The following is a 10,000-nucleotide window of genomic DNA, read 5'->3' on the forward strand; positions in this document are numbered from 1 at the left end:
TCCGTACTAGCTATCTGCCAATCTGTCAAGGGATCGACAAGACTTCTATTCCTTGTGCATTCTAAACAGCGGCAGTCCATAAGCACGTACCCATCCTCGCCCTCACGTACCACATACTTGGTACATATACAGGGCTTTTCCTCGCTCGTATCGGAGATAAGGTTGGTGAATAAATTCGAAAGTTCGATGAAGAAGTCTAGCGTCTCGGCCAACAGCTCGGCAGCCACGTCGGAGATGACGTCCTCGGGATCTCCGGAGTCGCTGTGCAAGTCTGTGCTCTGGAGGTCCTGCAGGATGGGGGCGATGGGGATCATGTCCTCGGACACGGTGGTCACGTCCAGGCACTCGTCTGGCCACACGGGACTTGTCTCTCCCGAGGAGGTCGGCGTGGATCCTCCTGACGAAGGCGATGTCTCTGAGGAAGGCCCCGAGGTGCTGGTCACGGACACGGAGGGACCACATGTTGCCATAAGCTAGGCGTGAGAGAGGCTGGAAGGAACGTTGATGGAGGGAGGTGTTTCTGCACTCACGGAGGGGAACCAAGGACGTGAGCTTAACACGTGGCGAGTTTTGTAACGCTAACTACAGCTTAAGCTTAGGGCACAGCACTGGATCACAGACGGTTCGACGGACGCTCGTTCGAGGGGAACTTTAGTCAACAGGAAGCGGCATCCACGTCGTTCTCGGCCACGGAGGCTCCACGACGACACCCCCGCTAGAACGGTCTTTTCGATTCTAACACTCTTACACAACCTCTTCTCTATTCAGATGCCCATCGTATGTACCACACTCCCACCTCCCCTCCTCGCAGCGCCAAAACACGTTTCGTATCTCCACGCAAGGTCACTTTTCAGCACCGAATCATGGTGACTCTGCAAACACAAACACAGCTGTCAGCTTCCAGGGCAGATCGAGAACAGCGGTAGTCGAAGTCTATGAGCACAAGGTGTGGGAGCAAATGGATGTCGTCCTTAATGTGTGCGAAGAGGAAGAGAACGAGATGAAGCAGAGGGGAGAACCAGAAATAAGGATAAAAGGCGTGAATGTGTGAGATGTCAGCGTGCGTGGCAGACCGCAGAGAAGGGGAGCGGGAGAGCCTCCACCGGCGTACGGAAGGCAACTGGAGTTCCAGGCCGGCACGTCAGAGAAGCGCTATAGCGTGGGCCGGGGAAGGGGGGCGGGGGAGGAGAAGCAGACGGCATGGAAGGACTCGACCTTGAACTGTTAACGACAGATCGAACACTAAAAATGATGACCAATCATGATCCGAAGCCATGAAATGCAACCATCTAAATAAAGAATACAAGAACAATACACTGATAAATGGGAACGAAAGGGGACATACACAATTGTTCTCGTGTATTGCAATGACATTTCAATTCGCGAAGAACCGAGTACAGATGCGTGACCTCCGCCCCTCCCCCTTGCAAACTTGTATTTTCGCTCAGGTGAATGACAGGCTTTAACCACCCTCATGAGAAAAGAATGCCTTATGCAAGAAGTCTGGCACTCCGTCAAGTGTGTGTATATAGTTGGGAAACGTTTCGGCAACCTTTGCGTGCATAAATAGCTAGATTATGCGGGCGCAAGGGAGGGAGAGGGAGGGAAAGACGGAAGGTGGGGGGGGGGAAGAGGAAGGAGGGAGGGAGGGAGGGAGGGAGGGAGGGAGGGAGAGAGAGGGGGAGAGATAGGGAGGGAGGGAGGGAGGGAGGGAGGGAGGGAGGGAGGGAGAGAGAGATAGATAGAGAGAGAGAGAGAGAGAGAGAGAGAGAGAGAGAGAGAGAGAGAGAGAGAGAGAGACCCTGACAAAGGTCAAGACCGCGTGTTAAAGTCGCCCATTAAAGACGACAGCTGTTCTCAGGGAAGAGAAAGAAGGGGATGACTGACGGGCGGCAGAGGAAAGGGGGTAGTTCCTTGTGACACGTGACAAAAGACTAGGACGATAATCTCTCGGAAAAAAGAAGAGCAACAGACAAACAAACAGCCTTTTCCACTTCACAAGTAGTATGACTTTCAGGATTCCCACTTAATACCTATCGCCTTTAAAGCCCTGGCTGGCGGGGGCAGAACCCGAGACGCGCACAGACCACTAGTAATAATAGTGTGCCTCCCGTGCGGTGCATTCATCGCAAGCGAAGGGGAAAAAAAAAAAAGGGGGGGGGGGTATCAAAATTACCCAACTACAAAAATACATACGCCATCTCCACAGACAAATCATCCACACAACCAGATTAGAAAAAAAAATACAGGCGCAGAACCCAAACCCAAAACCCACTCCAGAAAACAAGGACGAAAAACAAAAACACGAGCAACCAAGCACACAAGCTCTCGAGGAGCCGATGGCAACAAGAGTAGGCCTATCCCGCACGCCGACCGTCGATCTCACTCGCCTCCCATCTTTAAGCATGTTACACGGGGCACTTCTATCTCATGCCTTTGCCGTCATACCCTTCCTGCAGACTCCTCCATTTAGCAATACTTTACTTGAAGATTGCAATAATGGTAGGTGGGTGTATGGTTAAAATGATTGAAGATTTAACAACGAAACAACCTATCTTGCAAGTGTATAGGTATAGGTACATTAATACAGTCACTTTAATCTAATCTCGTTAGTCTGGCTGGTTAGAAGTTGGCAAATTAGCTAAAACTCACTGCCCCCTCCCCCCAAGGAAACATAAGGGGGGAAAGAGTGACAATATCAACAGTGGACCTACTGGAAAAGAGCAGCGAAAAGGACATTATTCCAACCGAGAAAATCAAGAGATTACGCTCTAACAGGTCAACAAAAGGCGAGACTGTGAAGAAATACACGAGTTGTTTTCCCAAACCCCCTGTTAGATCCTTTCCCGATATGCGCTTTAATGAATAGCCGGTACTACGTGTTAAAATAAACCAGTCTTTCGAATTTGGCAAAGATATCTACTCTCTCTCCGTGTCTACATTCAAAAATAAACATTCTTGCTTACTAAAAATCTAAATAACTACCAGCAAGAACTTTTTAAAAATACTTAGTTGCAATAGTGACAATTAATCCCAAAACCGACAGGCATGGCATTACGTACATGCCATGCCAACTGTTAATTAATTTAATTGATTGCTCTTACACAGAGATGGCTCCTCTTGTACTAAGTCACCAATGAGCCAATTACGAGTACTACCAGTCTCACTTGTTTACCCTTTAACAAAAACAATATTTCTCCCCCAAAAGATAACCCAAGGAAACGAGACGGAGATGGAAGAGGGAGACCGTGTCTTAATCCCCTCAAGGCACACGAGTAAGGGCGTCCGCCAACACCACGTGGACCAGCAGTAGGCCGCGTGTGGCTAAGAGTGATACAGCGAGGCAATTCTCTCATCGGACTGCATTCCGAACCAGTCCCGAGATTCGGCCTTGTCTCCGAGCGCCGTTGGATCCATCCCGACACCAGCCAAGGTATTGAGAAAGTACCTTGGCACCAGATACACCAAAGCTACTTCCTTACGAAAAGAGTATAGGTATCTACATTAATATTCGCCAGTGTCGGTTGGCCACAGGAAGCCCGGCGGGACACATCGAGCGGTCCTTGGTAATTACGTGATCCCCTTTCCCAATATGGCCAGGCGAGAAGAAGCCAAAGAAATGTGACCTGCATGGGTCACGTCGAAAGAGCAAAGTGAGGTCGAAATGAGGTTCCATGAAACTAACTGCAATCCGCCATGCCGGCTGCGGGTTGAAACGACCCCTTCACACACACGCGCACGCGCACGCGCACACACACACACACACACACACACACACACACACACACACACACACACACACACACACACACACATCCATACCCCTTTCCTGCGCGTTGCCGCTTCTGAAGTCTTTCTTTGCCCTAAGATGCCCTACCTCACCCGAGTCGACTTGGGTGTCTGGCCCTGAAACGCATCGATCAGTGTCGTCTACCAGCTGCTCTCTTCGACCCGATCACATGACCTACGGCGCACCCTGTGTTAAAATTAGCCTGCCCTTATTTTGTTTCGGTTGGCAATATGAATTCTTATTCGGGTCAAGAAGCCTCCCAGCATCCTCCCTTTCTAAACTGTCCCACCAATTAATCTTCATTCAAATACAAGGAAAAATACGAAGGAATGGACGGCAGTGAGTTGAAATACGACTACACAGGTTCTGCCTTGTGACTTCGAGAAGGCAATGGACGGGGGACGGGGGACGGATGACATGGTGGGGGAGGGGGGGGGGCAAAACCGCCTGATTTGATGAATTGCATTTGCTCGCGTTGTATTCAACCGGCATAATAGCTTCGTTATAGGGCTAAAGGTTAAATACACCAAACGAGAAAGTCTGGTCGTTAACTCAGTTTCTACGTCGAATCAGATTTTAAATATTTCGAACTGGTCAGCAAGAAATGATTGCTTACTCCTTGTTCCTTTATGAGAAGCGGAGACGCAAAACTATGAACTTTTGATGAGCACAAGGTATTTTTTTATTCAAACTAAACAAAAGAACTGTCTGTTCCAAGACGGGACTGGGAGGGGGCCAACAGAGCGCCGGTTATCAACACATTCCTGTCAAAGCGCCACTTGGAGAGCACTCAAGAAAAAAAAAATCACGCAAACCGCATGTTTTCCAATGGCCATTATCCGTTATGACACATTATGACACGTACCCTTCTCTCTACCAAACATATCTATGTATCTATATACCCACCCAATCTTGGCTTCGACGCATTTCCGTACCCATGCAGTTAAACTTCTAACCAGCCAGACCAACTTCTTTTTAGGTTGGTCAAAGAAACGACTACCTTGTGTTACGAAATCAATAGATGAAGAAAAGGAGAGTAAGCGCAAATCTCAACTTATTATGCCTCCTATTCTCTTTCCTCCACAAGACATACAAAAGAGGAAAGTGGGAGGGAGGGAAGACGCGAGGAGTGGAGAACAGAAGCATAATATGGAGGAGAGAAAAGAAGACGGTACAAGTGAACAGACGAACGCATTAAGGCAGACCGAGAGCAAGGAAGAAACGTCACAATATTAAGAAAAGTAATAATAAAAAACAAAAACAATAATAATAAAAATAATACCATAGCAGCGAACAGCAACAGGAAAAGACCAACATATGGTGAAAACTCAACCGGCTGATTTTTACTTTTTGACAAAAACCGTACCACTGATGCCCACTATCTACCCAATGCAGGTGTGACGCTATTTCTCAAGGTTGACCCGGCTTCCTTCCCTTTCCTTAATGGTTAGTTAGATTAACAAATTAACGTAAATGACGAGCACAGTTCCGATGAACGTAAATAACATGCAGAATTCAAGAAAGAGGCAGATATTTCCAGCCATAAACAGGCGAAGAGTGGAAAATCCATCCAAATCATTTGGCAATGAAATATACATATACATATATATATATATATATATATATATATATATATATATATATATGGTATAGGTAAAGTTCTGACTAGCCGTCTTTAAACCGGAAAAAAATATATGCATGTGATAGAGCAAATAAATCTAAGAAACTTATCTTCTATGAACTTCCGTCGCAAATCAGAAATAACGAAGTTATTGGACACGCAAGTGTCACAGAGCCCCGAATGAAAAACTATCTCAATATTTTAAAAATCGCCATCCGATATCCTTTCCTACTTTATGTAAACAAAACAATGATACCGTTTTATTTTGGTTCATTTATTGTAATACTTTCATTTCGTAACTAGAAAAATTCCGCATAAACTTACATGAAGGTGATTTTCTTTCTACATTAAAATGTCTGACAATACACGAGTAATACCATCATAAAATCGAGTATTTACAGTAATTATGACATTTCTTACTCTGCGCAAATCGATGTGTCTGGTCCATATTACGGGCAAGAGGGAACTGAAGAATTGCGCGCGATTTTCAAAATCAACAACGTTACCGCATGAACAGCGCACGAAACCTTTTGAAACTTTTATTATATACCACATGCGCGTGACATTTGTCACGAGAGCCAATAGCATTACAGGAAATGCTATAAACCAATCACATGCCATCATTTGCGCCACACGTATGTATAGTGGGCAAGGAGAGCAAATATACCAATCTCTGCTCAAAATGGATCTCAGGTGTGTAGGTTGTGACCCACATTATTATAGAGTTATATCTGATTATTTTGAAAAAAATGATAACGCTATAGAGTTCCTGAGGGCACACGGTGTTTTGCCAAGAGCGGTAAGTTGCCCGCATTGCGATTTACCTTGCAAATATCGTGAAGATCGACATATGTGGTATTGTGGCAGATGGAAAAAAATAGCAAAGACAAAACGGCGTAAAAGTTGCGTTTTCTCGACCAGCGATTACAATGGCACGTTTCTGCAGGGGACACATCTCGAACCTTTTAAAGTAATTTTATTTGTGAATCATTGGCTACAAAAACATTGGGATCACGCACAAATTATTAAATGTATTGGCATTTCTAAGCCAACTAGCGTAGATTGGAGGAGTTTTTGTTCTGAAGTAACCGAATATTGGTTACAAAATCAAAATTCAATAGGAGGTGCTGGTGTAATAGTTGAGATCGACGAGACGCTGCTCGTGCGCCGTAAGTATAATAGGGGCAGACAGTTGAGCCAGGTGTGGGTCTTTGGGGGTATTGAGCGTGTAAGTAAAAAGAAATTCGTTGTGCCATTAGTTGGCACTGACCGCAGTGCAGACACGCTCATACCCCTTATTAAGAAATATATCAAACCAGACAGTGTGATATACAGTGATGGATGGGCTGCTTACCGGAACCTACAACATCATGGTTACAAACATCTGAGTATTAATCATTCTGAGAATTTTGTAGACCCAGACGACCCACAAATACACACACAAAACGTAGAAAGGTTATGGAGGGACCTAAAGGAATGGGTCAAGCGGCCAGGTATTAGGGCCGCTTACATCAACCAATACCTGGCCCGCTATTTATTTATAAAATCAAATCAAACATCTCTGATCCATTCCTTCTTTCTACAAGCGGCAGAGCTGTATCCGCCGCAAGGCGGAAAAGAGAGAAAGATCGACTCGCCTGCCCCAGTCCCTCTAGACCTTTCATCTTCAGAGAGCGAGTGAAATCCGGTAAGAGTTCACACTTACCTGATTGCTTGTATGCATATAGTCCAAACAAAAACGTAATACAAAACAAATACCATTTTTTCGCGCACCTAAAGACAAATTTCTTCTGAAATAGCGATAATAAATTAATAATGTGTGAAACAGATAAACAAGGACACCATGTATAACGACCAATTATTGACAACTTAGCGATTATGCGGTGTTACAGACTGAGAAATTCTAGCCAATGAAAACTTCAGGCAATGACGTCAGAGTTTTCTGACCAATCAAAAACAGTTTTTCGGAAAGCCCTGCCCTCGCCCATTGAAAACGTTCAGTGTGTATCTGTCCGGTGGCCAAGGAAGTGTAGGTGTGAAAAAAAAAAAAAATATAGAAGCCGGCAGAAATGTTTACAAATTGCGAAATACACGTATAACTGGAAATACACGTATAACTGGAAATATTGCTACGCCGAGGACGTGTTATTGTAAAGCTTAATAACGGAGACGGGACGATATAAGGTTAGTAAAATTTAAGTAACGTTTAACGAGAACCGGCGAAATCTACATAGTTATTGCACGAAGTACATTTCAAGTAATAAGCCAATTAATGTAATAAAAATGCATACTTTTAATAGGATAATAATACATGCATTATTAATACAAATTATTTACGATTTGGCTATTGCAACCGACCGCAGTGGGTGTCGTGGCCGCGCGCGACGAAATCAGGCTAAAGCTTTCATAATTCCGCGGGACGAGCAATAAGGCTTGGCTGCGAGGCCTGAAGCCTCGCCACGGCCTCCGAAGTATTTTCGGCTCAGGCAAAGGTCAATAAGTTCCATCTTACATTTTAAGACCAGTATAAGTATTGAACGGTTACCATATTTGACGACAATCATCACTAAAGTTTGCAAGGTGTGTTACAAAAATGTGTAAGTTTTTTGTTTGAGAATAAAATTCACGGAGACTGCGTGTGCCGTTGCGGCACGGTCTCCGTGCGCGACACGTAACTGTCAGTAGCGCTTTTTTTTGTTTCTTTGCTTTGTATTTATTATCGCAGTCAATCAAAATACCGTTGTTATTTGAGGAACTATTAATGAAGCTTGTGTATGAATTTGAAACGGTCATCTGGAAACTTTCGAAACGCATTTTCATATTAAAAAGTTGATTGTGCCAAAACATGGTTTGATTCATTTGTATTGTCCGTCAATCAGGCAAAAAATAATCCTGGATTTAACCGCCGAATTGTATACCGTAATTGCATACGTGAAACATGGCCACTGTCCCCGTAGAGTTTCAGCAAGCCCGATTTTAAGTTAATTTAGTGTTTTTCTTGTTTTTCTGTGTGTAAATCATGCTAATTACCCTCCCATAATACAGTGCGAAGCCGAATCTTACACATTTGATCAACTTTGCCGTCGGGGAATACAAGTTCCGCTACTCATCAACGAGTCAAATGCGACGGAAAGCAACAGCATAACAGCGTTAAACTACGAGGGGAGATTACACTCCAAAAAAAGTGGTTTCGAAAGTCGGAGGCTGGATGAAACTTAACATTTACCATATATATATATATATATTATATATATACAGATATACAATCGCTTCAATTTACTTGCGATCTTGCTCAGCGTACAGTAAATTTCGAATAGGAGGACTTTCTAAGATAACACTGATGATCACAAAACAAGCAGGGGCGTGAGGGGAGGGAGAGGGGGAGAGGGCGTGTGAGAGGGAGAGGGGGGAGGGAGTGTGAGAGAGGGAGAGGGAGAAAGAGAGGGGAATGGGCATGGGGGATGGCAAACTTCCCAACCCCCTCTCCTTCTCTGCCCCCTCCCCCCGTCCTCGCGCCGGTGGCAACACTTGGCCGTCTGCCATGCTGGGTTTATATCAAGGTCCACGTGATGCAACTTACCGCCTTTAACCCATTCTTCCTTGTGCATTGTCTTGATTTGCCATTACTAATCCTAAATTTCTATAGTTTCCACTTTTCTTCCCCTTTCGCCTTATCTTATCAACGTTCTTTTCCGTATTCATAATTTATGATGCCCATTGCTTAAGGTTTACGCAACAGATTAATCGAGCAAAATTGCCGGCATCGACTCTTCCGTTTCTTACTCTACTTTTTATTTTGTTTAGTGTTCTTTCGAAGGCGTGAAGAACTGGATTTCTAAGAATATGTGTACTGATCTGTTATTCGAGTTTCACTGTTCAACAGTTGGGAAAGTTTTGAGATCTGCACACTCACTGTTTCTACCGTCACTACTTTCTAGGTTTAACCAAGTCCCATGACTGCTGGCTATTAAATTCCTACAGCACCACTACTTTCCATGCTTTCCTACTTTCTCTTCATTCACAGGGATCTACACGTGGCGCACACTCACCCAAGCGTAATTCCAAGCAAGCAGAGACAACCTTAGGCACACCCATCCTTGCCGTCTTCACAGCCGAATATCGATCGAAATAAATAATCGATAACGAACGGAAAACACTCCTACATCCGTCACACACACACACACACACACACACACACACACACACACACACACACACACACACACACACACACACACACACACACACACACACACACACACACACACACACACACACACACACCACAAGCTTTCCTGATCATAGCATACCGAGATTTATCTATTTTTTCCGACTCACCTTTGCTGGTCTTTGGAAATGGGGAAGGTGCTGGGCACAAAGGTAAGTCCACACTGCGTTCTCGCGCATACTTCCGCCGTGCCATAGATCATCACCATAGTACCTATAGCACCGCGCCCACCTGCACCAGACATCGCCCGCACAGCCCCAGCGCCTATATTGTGCTGGACGCCCCCGCTGTTGTCTAGCCGCCCGCCCATAGACAGGTCAGCTCGGGTATGGGCAGCGTGGTACTTTCGCCCATTGCCCAT

General features: G+C 45.0%; 1 protein-coding gene across 3 annotated transcripts in view; it reads right to left on the reverse strand.

Moving 5' to 3' along the window:
- LOC125028235 (calcium-binding mitochondrial carrier protein SCaMC-2-B-like) overlaps positions 1–10,000 on the reverse strand; it is a 20,684-nt gene that overhangs the window by 10,324 nt on the left and 360 nt on the right. For 2 of the 3 annotated variants that reach the window (XM_047617641.1, XM_047617642.1), the window contains exon 1: positions 9,750–10,000. This exon is cut by the window's right edge. In XM_047617641.1, coding sequence (XP_047473597.1) covers positions 9,750–10,000 — 251 coding nt within the window. Of the gene's footprint in view, positions 1–90; positions 1,259–9,749 lie in introns of those variants that run through there. The other variant, XM_047617640.1, reaches the window with a different exon arrangement.

Source organism: Penaeus chinensis, chromosome 8 (assembly GCF_019202785.1).
Source record: "Penaeus chinensis breed Huanghai No. 1 chromosome 8, ASM1920278v2, whole genome shotgun sequence".
Taxonomy (NCBI): Eukaryota; Metazoa; Arthropoda; class Malacostraca; order Decapoda; family Penaeidae; genus Penaeus; species Penaeus chinensis.